The sequence below is a fragment of the Dunckerocampus dactyliophorus genome, chromosome 13 (assembly GCF_027744805.1).
Source record: "Dunckerocampus dactyliophorus isolate RoL2022-P2 chromosome 13, RoL_Ddac_1.1, whole genome shotgun sequence".
Lineage (NCBI taxonomy): Eukaryota > Metazoa > Chordata > Actinopteri > Syngnathiformes > Syngnathidae > Dunckerocampus > Dunckerocampus dactyliophorus.
The window spans coordinates 23,267,757-23,290,683 of record NC_072831.1 but is presented as its reverse complement, the minus strand read 5'-3'; the positions used below and the strand labels follow the sequence as shown (position 1 = coordinate 23,290,683).

At 40.0% G+C, this 22,927-nt stretch overlaps 1 protein-coding gene across 4 annotated transcripts in view; it reads left to right on the top strand.

Annotated features, from left to right (window-relative positions):
* The first annotated feature begins 5,102 nt into the window (after window positions 1-5,102).
* The window catches only part of stac (SH3 and cysteine rich domain), a 33,488-nt gene continuing 15,663 nt past the window's right edge, over window positions 5,103-22,927 (top strand). For 3 of the 4 annotated variants that reach the window (XR_008573322.1, XR_008573321.1, XM_054795515.1), the window contains exons 1-6: window positions 5,103-5,497; window positions 6,286-6,315; window positions 8,320-8,653; window positions 15,832-15,965; window positions 19,880-19,961; window positions 20,052-20,158. Coding sequence is in view for 2 of the 4 variants with exons in the window: in XM_054795515.1 (XP_054651490.1) it covers window positions 5,384-5,497; window positions 6,286-6,315; window positions 8,320-8,653; window positions 15,832-15,965; window positions 19,880-19,961; window positions 20,052-20,158 (801 nt within the window). In the remaining 2 variants the exon portion in view is untranslated. The remainder of the gene's footprint in view (window positions 5,498-6,285; window positions 6,316-8,319; window positions 8,654-15,831; window positions 15,966-19,879; window positions 19,962-20,051; window positions 20,159-22,927) is intronic. The other variant, XM_054795516.1, reaches the window with a different exon arrangement.

Genomic DNA, 22,927 nt, shown 5'->3' with positions numbered 1-22,927 from the left:
ACCATAATATGTTGAACACACACACACACACACACACATGCAAAAGAACCTCTCATTACTTTGTCACATGCCCTGCAGAGACTATTCCTAGGACAACATATAATAAGATCGCCTAATTAGCCTTGGTTCTTAGGGAATCTATTTGCCCATTGCTGTAACACATGCTCTGTGTGGGTGTGTGTGTGTGTGTGTGTGTGTGTGTGTGTGTGTAGTCCACAGTAACCTGCAATTCTTCTACAGCAGCGCAACAGACTTCAACCCTTCACTAGTGTAAAATTATACTATGTTTGAGGTCCCGTTTTAGCGTCATACACTATGATGTACTGTATGTGGACAAGTCAAATCTTTCGACTGTAGAGGTTACACTGTACCATACGTCATCTCATTAAACTCCCCAAATGCTTTTTGTTTAGCTTTAACACATAAATTCTAGCAGTAAGGACTACAGATGGAAATGAGCTGAATGCGGAATCTGGTGCATCCATGGATTCTATGTTAATAATGTAGTAGTAATAAAGTGGTAGTAAAGTGCACACTGTCCTTTTATAGAACTTGCTCTGCAAACTGTCAGGCGTCTTCCAAGGGTGAGTAGTTTTACTTTATGTTACTTGTATTGTACAAGTGGTTTGTTTCACTCTATGATGCGTATAAAAACGGAGCTTTTGGAAAACTCCGGCTTCAGCGTATGTGTGTGGACGGCGAAGATGGAGCTTTTGGCTTGTCGCGCCGACAGATGACTTAACAATTACTTGTGGTCATTTCCACGCCGGATAAGTATACAGTCGTCCCTCGCAATATTGGAGTTTGATTATCGCTTCCTCACTATGTGGCGTTTTTTCAGAAATTAGTGAATGAATGATCGCTGTTTTGTGGCAGACTATGGTCTATTGTGAGTCAAAACATATTGAAATGCAAGTGATATGTGGTATTCTGGCCATGAGGCAGCAGTAAATGTGTGTTTTTGAAAATGTCCGCGCTCATGTGGACGTGGTTTAAAACCGCACAAACGTGGGTGAGTAGTTTCACTTGATTTTAGTTGGTTTACTTCTCTTTATACATTTGAATGGCAGTGAGGAATGTTCAAAGTTACAACACTGGATGTGTGTACAGTCATCCCTCGTTTGTCGTTTATTAATTGATTCCTGACCGTGAAAAGGATTCAATGTTAATAAATGGAACATTTACGTAGATAGAGCATAGAAAACCTTCTTATGACTTTCTAAATACAATCTTTACCATTATTAGAGCCCTGTAGACATGAAATAACACCCCTACAGTCACCGTGACACTCCTTTTACCCTTTTTTTCTAACACATTGCTCACCTGTAATGCGCTGTCTACGGGATCACTGCAAGGACACAAGGGATGGCCTTGGCTTTAATCATCAGCAAGCTAGCAAGCTAACTAGGTAGCCTCCGCTTTATTCACTGTATTCTAAACTTAAGAAAAGGGTTAAAGCGGAGTGAGGAAGAAGGACAAAGACGGCAAAAACTTAGCACTTCCACACGGAATGGGAGGAGAACTTCTTTTCACTCTACCACGTCGGACATGCTATGGAGACGGTGAGACGGTAATCTAACGCCATGTCTCGAAAATGGAACATTACTGACGCCTAGTGGCCAGAATACTACATATACCGTACCTTTGTCTTCCAATAGTTTTGACTAATAATACACCATAGTCAACCACAAAACAGTGATCATTTATTAATTAGTAAACTGTTGAAAAACAACGATGGAGCGATAATCAAGCTGCGATATTGTGAGGGACGACTGTCCTGTAGAATTAATTAAGGTTTTAAGATGCCGACGGTTTGACCCTGGAACAGATGGACTGACCTTGCATGATGATAATATTTACCACCATCAAGAATGCATTTTCTTCAACTTGAAAATGATACTTTCTCATTCAATTCATTCCCATGTTCCGAAACGAACACTCCAGTTTTGTCTTCCAAGGATCCGCTAACAATCCATCCCACCGATTTTTTTTTTTTTTACACACTGATTTCAACATCTGGAGGAGTCCAAAGATAGCAGGCTGTGACGTCACTGTGAACAAAACAATGTGTAAGGCGGTTGGATATATAAAAAAAAGAGGATCCTTAGTCACACACTTCCCAAAATACACAGCGTCATCTACGCATCTGCGGACGGGGAAAAATGTGTGAATTCCGGGTGTCAATCTAAAATTCATTGTGTTGTTTTGTTAAAGTCTATTTGGCGCGGTCGCCTGTTCATGTTTCCTCATCATATTGTCCCGGGGACAATATGACCACGTGACCCTCCACCCCCACGCCCCATGGGAACAATTAGCAAGGCTGGAATATTCTTTCTTTTTTGTTTTTCCACTCATTGCCGTATTTGCTACAGACCGCTGTGCTCATATCTCTCCAGTCTAAGGAATTAGTCATTGTAAGGGGGGGGGGGGGGGGGGGGGGGGGGGGGGGGCACAGCATGTGTGATGAAACCTTCCATTTGGAACAAATAACCCCTTGTTGCTCCTGCCCTCTCATCCGTATTTTTTTTTTAAATATCCCCCCCTTTTTCCACTGTAGCCAAAGAAGAAAAAAATAAGACAATTTCTGTCTCTCGCACGTGCGCCCTCGCCTCCTTTCTGACTCAAGCGCTCGTCCTTTTTCGCCGACACTATTAACACGCTGACACAACATCACACATGCTGTACATGCAACATTGACTCACTCCATGTTTTTTTTTTTTTTTTTTGTCGACTGCTGGCGTGATGACGGCTCACGCTTTTCTTTTGTCACATTTCACTTTGTCTTGAAGACTGCATGTGCACGTTATTTGGAAATGTCAGTTGCTATTCGCCTACTTGGGATCATCGTTTACAGCCGTTTTTTGCTACTGTACTGTATGTCTTCTCAAGGCAAAATACTATAGAAATGAAACTTTAGAGTAGTCAATGTTCAGCAGGGGTGTCCATACTTGGATGCGTGGGCCAACACGTGTAGATAGGCTAAGAAGTTCTATATATTTCAAGGAAAAAAATGCATCTCAGTTTTGTGAGACAGGTGAAAAAGCGTATTATTAGTATGAATTTCAGTCTTTGCTCTTTTTTCCCAATTTGTGCTGTTTTTTTTTTTAAACATTTCCATTTATTCGAACGTTCTTCTTAAATAATGTTTATAAATGTTGTTCTTGTAATAGTATGAGTTTACTCACATAGTATTGTAACTTAGTTTTCTTGTTAAATTCTATTATTAGAATGTGCAGCGGGCCAAGTCACAAACGAACACCCTGTTTTTGTATCAATCCAAACGTACGACGTTCTGTAAAATCAAATAGGATTCTTGCTGACAATGAACAGTAATCAAAATGTTTTACCTAAACAGGCAGTTGTCTCTGACATCTTCAGTGTAACTTCCTTCAAAGCCCACAGGGTTCTTTCTCTGACACAGAACAAAAACACAAAATGTTTTAAAATGATTTTAGAACGGTGATTGGCGGAGCACTGACAAGAAATATCTACTTCCTGGTCTTCAGCTTAGACATACTCGGTGTTAAAATCACTAGCGTTCTTGATCTGTCAATCAAGAAAATGAGTAGAGAACATTGCGTCTTGGCAGAATGTTAACAAGGCACATTCATGTGTGCATCACATCACACCTTGGGTATTATGTCATTTATAATATGAGGGGAATCCCTGGAAACTGAACAGAATGCCACTGTGTTGGTGGGTGTTTGAATCCTCATCAGAGTGAGGAGGCTGCAGTCTGGCACCTTCCTCCTCCACCTCCTCCTCCTCCTGTGTCCCACAATGCAACTTCAAGGACATTGCATCACAGGGGGGGAGCCTGTGCAGCGTGACGTCTTATTCCAACGGACGGGTCTTGGGTTTATTCTTGGGAATAACATACACTTGTCAATTTAGGACATATTTTGTATGACAGTTTAGAGTGGTTGTGCTGTCATTCACAGAGAATAGCAGTAGAAGTAGTACTTATTATATTATTACAGCCATAAAGGGGCTTATTTACATATATCATATCATATATACCTTACCATGCCATCATTAGAATAGAATTAGAATATCGTACCATATTAACATCATGTCATAATATCGTCACATAATACCGTTATTATAGTATACCATGTAATATACAGTGGTATATTATTTGACGATATTTTTTTGCATGTTTTTCAAACTTAAATGTTTCAGATCATCAAACAAATTTAAATATTAGTCAATGACAACACAACTGAACACAAAATTCAGTTTTTAAATGAAGCTTTTTATTATTAAGAGAGAAAAAAATCAGTCTGGAAAAGGTTATAAAGCCATTTCTAAAGCTTTGGGACTCCAGCGAACCACGGTGAGAGCCATTATCCACAAATGGCGAAAACATGGAACAGTGGTGAACCTTCCCAGGAGTGGCCGGCCGACCAAAATTACCCCAAGAGCGCAGCGACGACCCATCCAGGAGGTCACAAAAGACCCCACAACAACATCCAAAGAACTGCAGGCCTCACTTGCCTCCGTTAAGGTCAGTGTTCATGACTCCACCATAAGAAAGACACTGTGCAAAAAACGGCCTGCATGGCAGAGTTCCAAGACAAAAACCATTGCTGAACAAAAAGAAGGCTCATCTGAAACACCTTTATGATCCCCAAGACCAGACCCAAGAAGATATCATACACTATTTTATTGTACAACACAATCATAGCCTATCATCCAGTATCATCTAATCATGCCGTATTATCTTCTCATATCAGAGTATACCATATCTTTCACTCACATCATATGTGTGTGTAGCCACTTTTTGCTAGGCAGAATCTACCGGGCTCAATCATGACTGCCCCATAGGCCAATTAAAAAAATAAAATGATGCTATACTGGAACAAAGAAGGAAATTACAGGCCAAACTGCACTATAAGCATTAACAGACATTCATTTTATCATCGAGTCACTGCTCTGTATGGGATATAAAATAAGAATGGGAAAACGGAGCCACCAGCTGGATCTGGCACAAAACTGACTGTATGACCGAAAAGATCCTCCCATCTCCTCCCTCCCTCTTGTCCTCCCTCTCTTCCTCATGGTGGCGCGAAGGCAGCGTGCATGTGGAGGAGTCTGCTCTTCCAGCACAAAGGAAGAAGACTCTCTCTCAAGCAGCCCTCCACAGTTTTTCCCTTCACTTTCAGTTTGGACTTGTTGAAGACACCTTCTTTTGTGTTCCAATGAGATTTTGACCTCCTCCTCCTCCTCAGACGTTCTGGATGACTTGGCAGAACTTGCCCAGGTCACGGTGACTTTCAAGGCATGGACACGATGTAAACATTGGAAGATAAGACTGAGGGGAAGAAGAAAGAAGAGGAGGAGGAAACAAAGTCTACTTGTTATTTTTAGAGATAGACACAGGATGATCCCACCAGCCAACACTCAGGCTCAGGATGAAAGTGGGGGGAAAGAGGAAGAGCGGGACCAGAATGAGACTCCCAAATCTCCAACCAGCACCACCAACCAGGAGACCAAGGTAAGGAAGGTCAGGGTTCCCAACCAAAGATTCTTGAAAAATGCAAGAATGTTTAGAGAAAGTGATTTAAAGTGTTGAAAATTGTAATTCTGTGTTTTGACTACTTATACTTAATTAACGATTTATTTTGTATTTATTAAATATATTTGTATATTTCTTATCTATGAAATATATTAGTGCTTATTTAAAATAATTTTTGAAGACATAATTATTTTTTTTGGAAACAAAACTTGTGTATTTTTTTAAAACAATGGTTTCATTAATAGGATGACTTTGATATGATGAAGTAAAATAATATAGATTTTTAATTTTAGCTGTAGGTTGCTATAATGCTTATAAAGTGAGCTTGAAAATTCTTCAAAAGTGCTTTCATACACGCCCTCGGAGCTGCTTTCTTATTTTTCTGCACAAATAACCAACATCCTTACACCTACATTATCATAAAAAAGTGCATTATTGTACTCTACTGCACTTGTACCATTGATACTTAATAGGAGTATAACAATTAGCACTGTTGGGTGCATTAGTGTAGACGCTCGGTCAGAAATGGACTCCAACTCCCTGTTAATGTGGTAACCAAAATACAATACATTTTTATTATGACCCAAAACGGGTCCTGAACCTCACTTTGGGAACACCGGCGCGAAAGCAATATAGCATCAGGGGTAGCTTTACCTCTTTGCAAGGCTGTATGTCATAGATATGGGGTTACACTGTCCGAAAAGGTTCCCTTTGTAGAGACATGAAGTAAAGCTGTATTTGTTTTGTTTTTTAATCCTTCCTGTAAGACTGTGAGGCCCGAACACCCCAAACGGAAGGTGAGGCGTCATACTTGTGCATGTTGTAGCAGATTATTTGATGCATTGCAACATATTACATGACATACTGTATAAGAAACCTCTTTGGTATAGTAAATGTGATCAGCCATTGCAATGCATTGGCTATTACTGTAATAAGGGCTTATGTTGATTTGTTTGTGTGTCGGCACCTGCAGGATTATTAATTACATTTTATTTAATTCATTCATTTAATTGATTTTGCATTGCCTGGGTGATTTGTCATGAAGCTTCCATGCTTGACATATACAGAGCTGCACTTTGTGTCATTTAGTTCATTTAATAATCATTTAAGGGCTTTTGTAGATAAGATTATTTTTTTAAATTGTATTTAATTGTATTTATTTATTGTAATTTCATTCAATAATTTTTTAAAATGTCATTTAATTTTTATTTGATTTTATTTCATATTTGTATTGATTATTATTAAGGGCTTTTGTAGCTTACGTGTTGCATGTCTGCACCGACAGGTTTTGCATTCTATTTGATTTTATTTGTCATGCTTTATATAGCATATACTATAAAACTGCATTTGTCTATATACAGAAAAAAATGTACTTCTTATATCCAGTACATACTAACACTTCAGGGCTCATCTAAAACCAATTGTTTAGTATTAATAATATGTTTTTTCACTGGTAAAAGTGTGTGTGTGCAAGTGAAGTAAATTGAGGACAATATGTTGTGTATGTGTGTGTGCCAAATCGATTATTTGTGACCCACACAGCTTATTGATCGTCACCAACCCCAACACTGCAATAAAAGCAGTCAAATAGTTTGTTAGTTGCAGTATTAACAGGCAAAAATAATCATTTACATGAAAACATGAGCGACCATCTTCTGTGTATACGTTTGGAGAGCGGTTTGTGCAGCCTAAGTAGGACATAAAGACTCATTAGGACTTCTCCTCCACTCTTCAATTGCTTCAGAACAGAATCAATTCCCCACATAAGAGCCCTTACAGTGTTATTACAGCACCGCTGGGATTCTTTAGAGCGAGTGCAGGAGGATGAGATGAAATGAGAGGTTGTCAATGTTGGACGTAATGAGATTGATCGATGCTGTGGCTGGGAAGCAGGCAGTGGGCATCTCACTGTGTGACAAATAGTACTGATGCGATGATGTCACCTGCACAGCACATCTTCCAGGTGGGGGACTATAGACCTCACACAAAAGACATCAATGCATAAGGCAATTAATGATGCTGATGCATGTGCTCCATATGGACAAAAGTACCGGACGGTACCGGCAGGGGGTGAAAGTGGAAGAAAATATGGAGCAAAGGCAACTATTCTGTAAAGAATAGCAAGTTTTGACTTTTGATCCAGAAGGACATTTGTGTGGCAAGCAGTCACTGATGTTGGACCTGGGGTTAAGTTCTTCCACAATAAAACTCATCCAAGCCTTTATGGGCCTCCTGGACACTGGAAGCTTCCCCAAAACTGTTATCAACTAATTGGACACATAGAATTAACATCCAGGGGGTACCTAAAGAGTCAAGGCCAACCCCTGATTGATTGAATTATTGTGGAAACCCAAAAGTTGAACACAATTCATTCCAACAATTTTGCCATAGGAAACAATGGAAAGAGAAGTCATCTTTACCAATGCTGAACTGTCCCCATCATAAAACCTTGATGAACAGTTTTAAGTAACATTTTAGCATTCTTTGTCATGCAAGGGTAAACAGACGTTAGCCACTGTTGCTAGTTAAAGGTAAAAACGAAGTCTTAACTTAAATGACAAATTTGAAATGAGTTTTGTCACAGATGCTCGTCGTGGTTCACACTTGAAAACATTCTTAGTTGTGATACGAGTGTAAGAAGAAGTTAAACACTGAATAGTAGAAATCACCGCTCAATGACAAGCAGCGACCCAAATTGTGGAATTCTTTTCAACTCAAACTTCTCACATATCTTATATTTAAATGGTTTAAAGGTTCCACTCCAATTGACTGACCAAGACTTGTGTTTCCGTTTCTTTCAGCTACAGAAGCTCAAGCGCTCTTTGTCCTTCAAGACCAAGAGCATCCGCAGCAAGAGCGCCGACAACTTCTTCCGGAGCAGTGGCGAAAACAAGACCGAGCTGCTCTCCGACGTGAGCAGCAGCACGGGCCACCTCTACAACATCGGGATGGCGCCGCCGCACACCACCAGTCTGCCCATCCCGCCTGTGCCTCCCGCCATCCCCTGCGCTCCTCCTCCCACGTCACGCTCACAGACGCGCAACCCTCTGCAGGTGGACTCGGCCGGGCACTGCTTCATGGAGCACATCTTCAAGAAGCCCACCTTCTGTGACGTCTGCAATCACATGATCGTAGGTACGGGGTTGATGTGTGTGTCTGTGATAGGCTTTTATTGTTACTAGGACTTCTAAAGGGGCACAAAAGTTACATTTGAACATCCGTCGTACATCCAGCCAGTAAAACGTGCAAGTGAGCATCCAAAGCACACCAAAGGAGAGTGCTTTACTTTATCTTAGGTTTCCACAACATCAAATGTACCAGTCATGGCCAAGAGGAAAAACATGATAATGCTGGAACAGATTCATTCAATTTCCACTATTTCCCTTGATAAAAATGTATTGTAAAGATGAATAAATTGGGGTAGACCAGAGTCCTGCTACGGAGTGTGTTTGACCTTCACGGTTCCACTGTATGTCCTTATACTTACTAAACAGTGGTGCCCCAAGGTCGTATAATGTGGAATTTAACCAAAGTTTTAGAAAAATATGCTTCAAAACTCATCATAATGCAATTCCGTGGGCATTCAAAGGAATAGCTCCATAAGTGTGTTTTGCTCTTTCGGAGTGTGCCGACACAGAAGGGTACCGGTGATGACAGAGTGAAAAATTGAGAAGAAATTAGACTGCTTTACCCGAGAACAGATTCGTCGAATGACATTGAATGACGTGTTTTCAGCGTAAAAAAGGCCCATTTCGGAAGAAAAAAATTTTTTTTTACCAAAAATCCCTGAAATCGCAAAGCCGTGAATATGCGGGGATCCACTGTTCAACACCCAAAAGAAGGTGAAATTCGGACTTTGACGGATTAAATGAATCAAAAGTCACACTCAAGTCGCCAAACCACCGTAAATGTGGTCAATAAATGGTTTGCTTTTTTTTTTTAAATGGCATCACCACAAAAGGGTACCGATGACAATGGAGAGGAAAATTGTACAACGACAGATTCTCTTAGTATGACACCAGTTTGAATCTGGAGCACATTAATTCAGATTAAGTTTCAAATGGGAAATTCTAAATTTGAACAAATCTTGGGCAATTGTAGGGAAGCCTGTTTCCGCTACTGAAAGAAAACAAATATCCCAGTTGTGAGTCATAATTATGAGCTAAAATGTCAAAATTATGAGATAAAAATTTAATATTATGAGCTAAAAAGCCAAAATTCTGAGAAAAAAAATGCCATAATTATGAGATAAGAAAGTCATAATTATGAGATAAAAGTCTGCCACACACCTAGTGGTTAGCATGTTGGCCACACAGTCAGGAGATCGGGAAGATCTGGGTTCAAATCGCCGTTGGGCATCTCTGTGTGGAGTTTGCATGTTCACGTGGGTTTTCTCCGGGTACTCCGGTTTCCTCCCACATTCCAAAAACATGCATGTTAGGTTAATTGGCGACTCTAAATTGTCCATAGGTATGAATGTGAGCGTGAATGGTTGTTTGTCTATATCTTTCCTGCGATTGGCTGGCGACCAATCCAGGGTGTACCTCGCCTCTCGCCCGGAGTCAGCTGGGATCGGCTCCAGCATACCCCCGCGACCCTAATGAGGATAAGCGGCATAGAAAATGGATGGATGGATGGATGGAAAGTCCAAATTATGAGTTAAAGTCATGAGTATGGGATAAAAAGTCGAAATGATGAAGTAGAAAGTTATAATTATGGGATAAGAAGACAAAATTATGCGATAAGAAAGTCATAATTATGACATAAAAAGTTGAAAGTTGAAATTATGAAATAAAAATTTTGAATTATGAGATAATAAGTAGAAATTATGGGAAAAGAAAGTCATAATTATGAAATTAAAAGTCACAATTATGAGATAGGAAAGTCATAATTATTACATAAAAAGTTGAAATGATGAGACAAAAATGTGCCGAGTGCCATGTGACAAAGGCGCCAGTAAAGAAGGCGGCCTCTCATAACTATGACTTTTTATCTCATAATTATGACTTTTTATCTCATCATTTCAACTTTTTATCTCGGAATTCTGACTTAGCATTGGGATATTTTCTTTCTTTCAGCAGTAGAAACGGGCTTCCATGCAATTGGCAAATCCTACTTGTCAAACCTTTTTTCTCTTCACTATTTGAGGCATGTGTCATCATCATCATCATCAACCGTATACGAATCATTATTAATTCAGTCAACATTCTGTTACAAGATGCAGACGGGCGACACTAAACACCCACGTGCTTCTTGCATCATTGTATGAAATGTCTGATGTGCCAGCCGTACTGTACAAACAGGCTTGAGTTATATTGCAGCACATGCACTCTTTCATGAAATAAACAAGAGGAAAGCTAAATCAAAAGTATAAACATTTAAAGTCATTTAAAGAGACACTGCACATGCCTGAGCATTACTCTTTTTTTACTCAAGCTTCTGGAGAATGTAAACCGGTGCTTTATAAAAGTGAATTAGATTCAGTGGTATATAAAAATACCTGTGCGCCGACTGTGTTGGTGATTGCAGCGAGTTGCTAATTAAGTAAACACCTACGTGGGCGAAAGGAAGCGTGTCTGACAGAGGGTGAAATGTAATTTACACTTGGAAAAAGAGTATTTTAACAGCTTCCGGTGTAATAAATGTCCTAAATTTGTCTTTTTAAAAAGTTTTTTTTAGTTATCAGTGACTTGAATAAGATGAAAGGTACTGCTTTTGTACTTTGGACACTTTTCAGGATAAAAGACATACAAGGTTAATCTGGCCCTGTAATTCAGTCCTATTACAGTAATTCGCCTAATGGGGAGTATTTGTGGCTTTGTATTTTAATAGCAAACCTGATGTGTTTGAAAGTCTGCTGCAAAGGTCAGAGTGTAAATAGAGGAGGAGGCGGAGGAGTTATTGTCAGGAAGTAAGGACGTGTAGACTCAATTAGTGGATCAATGTGTAGCTATTCTAAGAGGAAATGAATAGAGGTTTGTTTAGAGGGTTATCCAAGACCGTTCCCGAAAGAGCAGTAACCTCACAGATGTGTCACTGTGTAGTAGAAAGACACCTACACACACACACACACACACACGTCAGCGCCCGCCATTGCCCAACTGTCAGTTTGTGATGCGCTAAGCTGCTAGTATGGAGGCGTCCCATTCTGCTCCCTACGTTGGAGTGAGTCAGACCAAACGAGTCGATGGACAGCAGCTTGAGAAGGACATTAGCGTGTGTGTGCAGTGAGACAGAACTGGACATTAGTTACAGTCGTTAACTAGAATGACACTCACTAGAGCGTAGCAAATGACATAAATGACATAGTGCTGTGTTTGTTTGATGGTATCGTGGCCAGGTTCCGCAACCAGCAGCCTGTGTTCTGACAAGAACGAGGCAGTAGTTGGCATTGGATTAAGGAAAATGCAACATAAGTCAAAAGACATATTTCAACATAAGCAATAGCAAATCCAGCTCAGTCCATGTGTGAGGATGCGTCAAGTATCGGAGTACGTCGATATAGGCATTATTCTGCTTTGATGAAATCATCTTGTTTGTTGATTGGCTGGAATTAATCATGTGTTCCTTTTGCCGACTGTTTTGTAAACCCACTGAAGTCACCCAAAATGGATCCCCATAAAAAGCTACTTTTGTGTGCAGTTTCTCCCTTGCATGCTAGCTGTCAACTTTAATGAAAGAGGTCAGTCTGTTGCTCAGCGCTGTCAGCTTTGCTTCTCTATTGATTGGTCAGTAAACACATGCTGTGGCCCCGCCCACACTGTGTGCATGTGAAAATGTGCAAAAGAGCCATTGATTACTGGGGTCTGTTTAGTAGAACAAGGATGGGCCATCTTTTTTCTATTATTAGCCAGTTCTTGTAATGTCCTTCAAGGGCCATGCTAAAATTATGAAAAAAAAAAGGTTTTTAGATTGAATGTAATTTTTTTTTTTTTCTTTGAGGATTTTTTTGTTTTATACTTGCATTGCAGGCTGGATTAAATGCTCTTGCACGGCCCATAGAAAGAAGAATTGACAAAGCAGGAGCAGTAAATGTGAAACCACCTGGGAACACCTGATCCTTGAACATGACAGCAAACCCAAGCAGACGCTGTGTACTTAAGACTTTCTCTACACGTGTGGAGTGTAATGGGAGCCAATACTGGAAGCTGGAACTTGACCCATTGGTTACAGTGAGAGGGTAAAACGTGAGAAACGTGATCTTGACCCAAACCTCGTCGAGCGGCCGCAGATCACCATGACAGAGTATCAGCATCATTAAAGGGAGAACCCGATATGCTCCTTTAACTTGATTTAGATCTCGCTTTGTATTATCAACCACGCAACGACAAAAAGGTATTGTTATGTGTGTAGCTCGCTAGCAGGATTCAGAAAAAACTACGCAGCTGATTCACGTAAAACGTCCCAGGAATATTGGGGTGTCAATGGAATCATCTATTGTAGTAATTCTCAACTGGTTTGGCTGCGGGACCCACCATCACCCTTCAATGACACGTGGCAACCCAAATTGTGGAATTTTTTTCGACTCACATTTCTCGTCTTATAGTTAAATGGAATGTTTGCAACACAACATGAGCTGCAGCGGTGAGACGCTGTCCTCTCTTTATGGCGTGCTGTTCTCCAGCAGATGTCTGTAACTGTGTGTCGGATGGATAGCACGTTAAAGCCCCACTCAATTTCTTTGCCCTCTCACTCAAATTGGACAAAGTCACCCATACAGTAAATACGGCACGAACCCTGTGGCGGCGTAGCAAGCGAACAGCACAGACAAGAACGTGAGGTGCATTCACGGACATTGGGTCATTACATATATATATTTTTTTCCCAGGCATAGACCCGCGACCCACTTTGGGGTCCTGACCCACCAATTGAGAATGACTGATCTATGGAGTTCAGAAAATAAGGCACCGTCCATCCATTAGTTATTTCTTACGCCATCCTCCCCCTGAAGCAAGAAGTAGCTCACTAACTAACAGTCAAGTCTTAGGGACATCTCTTGAGGTGAACAACTTTAAAGTCTCTTTCAAGTGAAACGTCTTTTTTCTGTTAAAGCCAAGCGTGATTGGTCAAAATAACACCACATAAAACACACTGCTCGCAGCCCCCCAGGGACATAATATCTTGGGAGGGTTTTTCTCAGAACGTTTCTACATAATAAGATAATAGTAATAATAATAATAGTAATGATAATCAGAATTATGAGTGCCACACATGACGTTGCCGCTAGTCCAATCATTTTCAATGGAACGTATGTGACAGGGCGATTATCGCAAGTATCTGTCCTGGCACGCAACAAGCAAAATTTTGTGCTCGTGCATGTCATCGTGCACATCCGAGGAAATTGAAAAATGTTCAACTTTTCATCGCCGTCGCCCAGACGAGGACCAATCAGCGGGAGTTCCATTGACCGACCAATGAGTGGACAGGATACTATTCAGTATTCTCTCGCAGGTAAACATGAAGGAAAAAATAACACTTGCCGTCAGATTTCCCGGAGCTAAAGTATTTCACATTTCTAAAAAAAGGATATAGAGCTATAAAGAAAAAAGCAGCAGCATGAGAACATGGGAACAGTATCTTCAGTACTAGCAAGATTGGGTACTAGCACACAAGTACACAATCAACAATGGCCGCTTTTCCGCCTCTGAACTGCTTTGATACCCCCAAATTCCCTCCACATCTGATAGATAATCAAAACCGTGGGCGACTCGTAATTCACTGCGTATGTGAGGGCGTCGCTCACCAGTGTAGCTGGCCAGAGCCGCTCGTCGCCTCCTGTGTGCAGGGCTCGCTACGCGTTGGCGATGAGTTTCGCCATTCACAGTCATTTGTTGCGTCCTGTGTGTGGGCCCCATTAAAGACTACGTGCTGGAAAAATAGGAAAATGAGTGGCAGGAAACAAACGTTGATGTACTTTGTGGTTTGTATCTACCAATCTTCAGTAAAGACTAGGAAAACTGTTACCTGGATTCTAGTATCTATCTTTTTCTTTTAGTAAATAGTTGATTTACGAACAATACACACAATCAGAGATTGGACCTTTTGGTTTAATTGAGATAGGCCTTTGTTTTTGGATTCATTTTTTTTTGCCCTGCGATTGGCTGGTGACCAGTCCAGGGTGTACCTTACCTTTCGCCTGAAGTCAGCTGGGATAGGCTCCAGCATACCCCTGCGACCCTCGTGAGGACAAGCAGCATGGAAAATGAATGAATGACGGATAAATATATTTTTTTTTGTCGCAATCTGTTACATGTTGAGCATATAAATAAAGCAATATAAATAATTATATTTTTTTATATTAAAGGTTTTTTTAACACAATACTTTTCCAAGATGTCGCAAAACTTTCTAAACTATGTGAAGCCACCACCAAGCGTTGGTGGTGGTGGTGGTATAAAGTGATATTGTTTTTAATGATCCGTGATGGTTGTTTGGCTCGTCTTTTGAAAAAACATGCCAGCCAAATCCTAGCTAGTGTAAAAATCTCTTTGAGTACCGGTACTCGAAAGGAAATACGTTGATTAGCCATACATCGTATTCTCTCACTTGTGTGCACTGCTTGTCTATACTGTAAGTAAACATTGTCATGTCAGAAACTCCCTGCTCCTAATGTGAAGATTCCACACAAGCATCCGCTACTAGCTGACATTGACGCAGCAGCATTTTAATCACAATTTTTCCTTTCAACCAAATGTTATAGCATGTAATGTAATTCCTGATCAAAGTGTCACCATTGAGGTTTAACAGCTGATAATGGCCACTGAATCTGAGAAATTATGTTTCTTAGAGCATGGCTTCCTGTTTGTGATGCATGGCGGAAGTCCATGACCAATTTTGGTTGCAAAAGTTATTGCGTTATATAAAATGTGCCTTTTTTTTTAACCCATCCAAATTATTTTCATACCCATGCCATCCTAGTGAGGACAAGCGCCATAGAAAATGAATGAAAATTATTTTCACACACGTCCCCTCCGGGGCTCCATACAAAAGAACCCTTAAAAGATGAAATTCCCATCACAACTAATGCATTTTACAGTTTGGCCATTTTGGTCTGTGTGCAGCTGAGTAACGTTCCAGTGACCTTAGCGTGGGTTTTATGCTGAACTAGCCATGAAAGTGTGAATTGTGGTGATTTCAATGTAAAATTGTTTTGAGGCAGCATGTTGTTTTACGTTGTTACCCAATGATATCAGCCGTTATTACATTTACGCATACTGTATGTCTTCACATAAGTCCACAAGGCCTGCGAAAACACAGATAAAAAATGTGACGTACAATACGCAAAAAATATTTGAAGTCTTTGTATGTATACCAGGTACCACAGCCAAGCACGTGGTGTTCCTGGCGGGCAACACGGCGAAGCACGGCCTGCGCTGCAAAGCCTGCAAGATGAGCCTCCACCACAAATGTGAGAACGGCGTGGGACAGCAGCGCTGCATGGGCAAACTGGTGAGCACCTTCCTCGTGCAAAGCTGAGATTGTGTTGTCTAGGCCATGTCCTTCCTCTGTGGGACAGACAGCTAACTACTTTAGTCTGAATCAGTAGTCACATCCAAGTAGTGCACTCCATCATTTGTTTCAAGACCCGATTACTCACCACTCAATTCCACATAATCAACCAAATTCTTTATAATGGACAGTTAAGGATTTGCCACCAGAATGCGCTTATTCAGATATCACACTCTACTGTGAGTGTGAGTGTGTCAGTACATCTGTGACTCTCTCTAGCCACCCGTCCTCGTCATCCTCCTCCTCCTCCTCCTCCCCCTCCTCCTCATCATCATTATATCATTCCCCTGCCCGTCAGTCGGCTAACTAATTGTCACACAGCACGCCACTGATAAAAATAACACTGACCTCCGCCTTGGATTGCTGTCACCATGAGCCTATGACGGCTGCAGGATCGATAGGCTTGCAAGCGGCTTTGTTAGAGTCATGTGATTATGACACGGCAACAGATATGTTGGCCTCATTCTAGAGGGTCATTTGCAATTTTACAATGCCAACTGTAGCATTCATAAAAGAGAAGCAAAACATTTTAATATGCATTGAATAGGAAATATCATTGTGGGTTTTCTTTTGTTGTTTTTCTGTGGGCTAAGAACAATTTAATAATTTAAGTGATCAATATTTACAATTAATCCTGAACTATATATATGATATTATTATGATAATATTATATTTTGTACATTTGTAAATAATAATAAATCCTTTTAATTGTAGTCCTATGAATCCATCTTTATGTGGCACTGGAGAATATAGTCGAACATGGGAAATTAAGCAAAATTTTGTTGTGTAACTTCACCATTATAAAGACCAATATACAGTACCGTGTGTAGGATGAGCCTTTGGAATGTTCCTGGAACCTTGTTTATCTCACCTACTATTGTGTGCATGGGGTGTCTAAAATACAGCCCGGGGGCTGTTTATGGCCCTTTATTCTTTATTTATTTCTAAAAATATAATTTCACAATAAAACAAAAAAAAACATCAAAACAACAACAAAAATGAAAAAATTCAGCAGTCATTTTATAAAAATAAAGTCTAAATATGAAGAGAAAAAAGTGGTAATCTAACAAGGAAAAGTTGTAATTTTACATAAATAACGTCATAATATCATGAGGAAAAATAATGTCATTTTAGCAGCATAAAGTTTAGATTTTAAAGAGAACAGATGTTATTTTAAGTCGTAATATTACAAGAAACAAAAAAATGAATAAAGTTGTAATTTTGGGAAAATTAGGCTCCAGAAAATGTCTAAATATTATGGGAATAAAGTCATAATTACAAGAAGAACTTTTACAAAAAGGAAGTTGAAATAGTTGGAAAATTAAAAAGCAGAAATGGAAAAAACAGATGAAGAAAACAAAAACAAGCAAAAATTTTAAAAAACAGCAGGAATTTTACGAGAATAAAGCCAAAATATCAAGACAAAAAAGTTGGATTCTATATTATGAAGAAAAATAATGTCATTTTAGTAGTGTAGTGGTGAAATATTAAAGAAAAAAACATAAAAGTCATAATATTATGAGAAACAAAACAAATAAAGTTGTAATTTTTGAAAAATTAGGTTGGGGAACAAGTTAGAATATGATGGGAATAAAGTGAAAATATTATGGGAATAAAGCCATAATATTATGAAAAGAAAAAAGTTGAAATATTTGGAAAATAAAAAACAAAAACAGCAAATATATGAAAAAAAGAGCAAAGAGCAAAAGTAATGGACTTTTTCCACCTATCACAAATATAAGATGCAGTTTTTTCTTGAACTACAGTATATATTACTTCTTAGCATATCTTAGGTACATGTGTCACTTTACAAAATAAAGTGGCAAAGTTGCATGCTTTCATTTTTCAGTATGTGACCCTCGGTAGAAGAATTTTGGACACCCCTGCACTAAAGGTTAATAATTGCAATTATATCAGTGGAATTATTATTATTATTTTAATCATTTTTTTAAAGTTCATTCATGGCAAAAGAAGTGATACTCGCTGATCCAGTATATCCTGTCAAGACATCTCTCCAGTAAAGTGATGAGCGGAAGGGCCCTATGATGTGATCGGCTCTCAGGAGTGGAAAATGAGGTCGAGAGGTCAGAGCTGACAAAAATTTCCCCAGTGGGACGCAGCTCTAAATTCAACTCTAAACTTGGACGCATCTGCAGGCATGCTTGTTACTCTTCTGCCTGAGAACCCTCCCCGTCATTACACTCCACAGGCCACAACATGAAGTACACCTGCAACAAGCTAATGAGCTCCAACGCGAGACACATTGGTGCAGGAAAACACTGCATCATAATGAGAGCTGTTTCTACAGCAACCACAGCATGAAGCGTATGGTAATACAATAACCCAAATGAAACAGCTGACAAATCTGTCATCATTGTTGTTCACTATGATTCTAGCTATGGAAGCTGCTGCCAAAACACATGCACTGATATGACCCCAGCTACTCAGATATCAAACACGTAAATAATAGATGAAAACCTTGACTAAAGACATGAAAAAGGATCCCGACCCTCAGTCGCAACTTTAGTCTCCCACTTTTTCCACTGCTGAATGTCATCCGTGGAATAAGCTGATGATTTATGACGGTCATGCATGATTTAAGACCGTAATCGCTCTCATTCTTTTAATTCAGATGTAAAGCAATTTCAGGAGGTGGAATTCTGTGTGCTCATCCACATCATTTTTCCATTATCTTGCTCAGTAAGTGAGACTATTTCTATGACTACATTTGCACCGTGGTCTTGGTGTGCAGCTATACCCATTAGTGAAGAGTTAAGGCGTGCTCTGTTTGTCTCTGTTGCTCTTTGTTTTAGTTACAGTTGACTTTTTCTGACCCGAACAAATCTCTCATCTCTGAAAAGTCACAGCAACTTAACACAGCAACAAGGTATACCTAATAAATATACATACATGTACCAATATGAGTTTAAAATGAAAATATGTATATTTTAAAGTGTTCCCATAATGCATTGCGTCTGAGCAAAGCATTCCATTGGACAACAAGCAGCATAGAAAATGGATGGATGGATGGATTGATGGTGCTGCAAAGGTGCCTCTGTCCACCAGAGGGAGCCAGAGGAGCCGAGAGCCCAGATGGAAGCTGACGTTATTGCAGTGCCCTGGAAGACACCAATGAATGCATTGCTCGGACGCACTGCAGGATGGGAAAACTTTAAAAGACTTGAGTTTTTAAAATGTTAAACTCATATTGGTACATGTTTGTATAATTCTAAGGTATAATTTTTGAGTGTTAAGTTGTCGTGAGTGCACTTACAGCTCGTGATTGGCTCCTGCCAAAGAAAGAGCTACCTTTTCCTCATTGACTTGTGAGCGCCACAGTATTTAAACAATACAAATAGTTCTGAAGTAAAGGAGATGTCACGCTCACAAGATTAGAACTTAGCTATGAATAAGCCGCACCGCTGTATAAACTGCAGGGATCAAAGTTTGAGAAAAAAGTAGCGGCTTATACAAAGGGAATGATGGTACTTTTGTAAGTAATCTGCTTCACGGTGGTACTGTCTTAGGCTCCACAGTTACAAAGTCTGAGAGGCCACACCGGTCAACTCTCGAGCATGCAGAAGAATTTGGAGTAAATTTGCATAAACTATTTACTTTCCACTCAATCACCACCAAAGTTGATGCACAGTTGGTGGGGTGACACACACAAGCCTGTAATGTTTGAGCAAGATCGGTCAAGAAATACAGCAGCCATCCACCAAAACATCACACAGTAACCAGTTACACTTCTTCCAATTATCCAAAACTTGAAGGCTAGACACTCAACATGTGATCCTAACCTGTCCTCCAAAGATTGCCACTCATTTTCTCGCTGTTTCTCCATGTCGTCTTAGCCAAAAGGATTTAGGCGCTACTACAGCTCCCCATTACTGATCCAGGAACAGTACGGCTGCATCAAAGAAGTCATGCCCATTGGTGAGTAGCTTCATTCTTTCCAATACCTTACATGTCCAGTATTAACATGGCTGTCTCCCCAGCCTTTATCATTTTTGTGCTCCCCTACAGCTTGTGGCAATAAGGTGGACCCCGTCTATGAAGCCCTGAGGTTCGGGACGTCGTTGGCTCAGAAGGCCAAGAGGGCCAGTGGCTCGGACTCTCCCCAAAGAAATTCAGTAAGAACGGACTCCAAGTTTGTCTTTTGCAATGAAATTCAGACATTTTGTGTTGATTTTCAAAAAAGAAGTTAGTTTGAAGTTGCTAACTTGTTCCTTCCAAGATAACTAATGATTACCGTAAATGCCGGTGTGTAAGCCGCACCGGAATATGAGCCGCACATGTCCACTTCATAAAATGGCATATTGTGGCGCGAGTCCGTGAGGACCAGACAGCTCTTTTGACAGGAGCTAATCATGAGATATGAAAAAAAACTTGCAACAGGCTAGTCACCCCCCCCAAGACTAGCTCGGACAACTCAAGTCTGAGGGAATGGCGCAACCTATCTCCCTACCCACCTACCTTAGAGGATAAATCTTTGGATCCTGCACCATCCCCTCGGACTAGAGCTGTCCTGTCTAGTCATGAGCATGAACTGATGAAGCCTGCTCTGATGAGAGGCGAAACGTCTCAACCCAACCTCAACAATTCAGTTGCGATCGATTCAATGCCCCGAGCATACATTTACCTGGATGAATGACAATATTTGCATTCGCATCTGTCGCAAAACACTTTTGTTTTACGCCTTTGTCATTAAAGGCAAGACTGTTTTGTTTTAAAGTCTTTGTAATGGCAATTTTGCTGCATTGCTACGCTGAATAAAACTGGAAAACACCAAAGCATTGTCTTTATGGATTTAATCTTGCACTAGAAGAGAAAGAAGCACTGATTTCATGAGGTTCGTACAAACTGGTTACTTAGTTAACTCATACTGGGGATCAAAAAAATTTCCATTACAGTCTTACAATAATCTTCTGATCCAAATCCACACAAATCAGATATGTTACCTTTCATCTGCCCTTTCAATTTACCAAATAAGCATTCCAAATGCATGCCAGAGAACACATCTCCACTCAGTGTGGAGCATTAAACTCCAGGTAGCACGTCCATGGACTCATAATGCTACACATACCACAGTACAATTATGTCATATGTTGTTATTAAACATCCCATTTGTCCTTCTACTAACCTAACACTACGATCTCGAGCCCCCATACATCCGACTGTTGGTCCACCTTGGACACTTTGTTTATTTGGTCCCGCTGTCTCTGACATGTTGTAGCTGATGGAGCAAATAGATACCAACTCTGCCGAGCCATAAACACTACCAATAAAGGCATTCTGGTCCAAGCAGTCAAGAAGGGAGCCGTTGTGCAAACGCTCATGTTACAACCTTCAAGATGAATTGGACTGATTATAAGAGCTGTGCACTCTCAGGCCACTTCTGCATCTCTGCATTCGACGGTGGCATGTTTATATGAAAGAGCACTAATCACTTTGGATGGTACACACCGGTAAAACTTGGTTTGATGTGCTTTTTAAAATCTTTTTCTCTTGCACAGACAACACAAATATAGCACAGCCCTGCTTTTCACGCAGTTACCGTCTGGGACCACCAGTGAATGGTGAAAATTCCCAAGTAATTGAGACGCCCTACCCCTATAAACCGTTCTGCTAGCTTGATGTGGGCATTCTCCTCTGATTTCAGATCAACATTTGCAATATGAGTGACGGTGGTAATTATTAGATTGGATTCAGCTCTAGAATCCTCATCTTCTCTCTCTTCAATATGCCTCACACACTTAGCATTTACAATAATGAAATGTATAGGTACTCACAACTAATGACAGATAACGTAAGATGATCGATGAACAAAATGGCGTCTCACAGCAACTATGGTGCATTCAAGGACCGCCTTAGTGAAAATCTCAACACTTGATGAAAAAACATTATGAGTGAAGCATTTTTAAATGTAGGCTGCACATTGTACCTGTATTATCAGGGACCTGGGGTGAATGGGAATATTTTTGGTGAAAAAAGAAAAAAAAAGATCAAATTTGCAGGGCCGTGAATGCTGAATCGTGAATGTGCGGGGATCTACTGTAATAATAAAACATCCGTTCAACAGAATTGCTTGTATTCTTTTTCCTGTTGCTGTCAGGCTTTTGTTGCTAGGCAGATTTCAAAGGATTCAAGTATAACTGCCAAATAGAGTAATGAAAATGATCTTTGACATCCCACCTTTATTGTGGGGAAATGTTTTCTTTGTGTGGACATTTTTGCTTGTGCACACATGCGAAATGATAGGATGAATTGCTTTTGTACTGTTACCCTGTATGTGTGTACATGTGTCAAAATGCTTTGGACGACATGCTAACATGTAATATAGATAACCTCAAAGTTTTATAATCATTAGACAAATGGTCAAAGACTCATGGACAGTTACTTGCTAAGTCCCGACCATGCCCGTGCAAAGACACCTTGCTTGATGGCAGCCATCTTTTTCAACCAATCCTGCTCAAATTTTACATTTTTGCAAAATTTTGAAATTTAGCTTGTCGGTCCTCTAAAGCAGGGGTCCCCAACCACCAGGATGGGAAACTTTCAGGTGCAATATAAAAAAAATAAATAAATACACAAAAAAAAAAGTAAATAATTACATCAAATTTTCTGTAAATATACATTTTGGAAATATATGAGGCATTATTTTATTCAAAACATAATATACAGTTAGAAATCCCACAGTTTTTGCATGTTTATGTTTTGTTTTATTGTGTTTCAGAGAGCGGCGACCTGTCCCACTTTGTTCGACTGTCCTTGAATGCACCATAGTTGTGCGCGTGCTACCTTTCTCCCACGCTGCACAGATAAGACTACTATACTGTATTTTTTCCCGTTTTTCTTTCACTTCATATTTGGTCCCAAATGCTGATACTGTTTGGAAATGC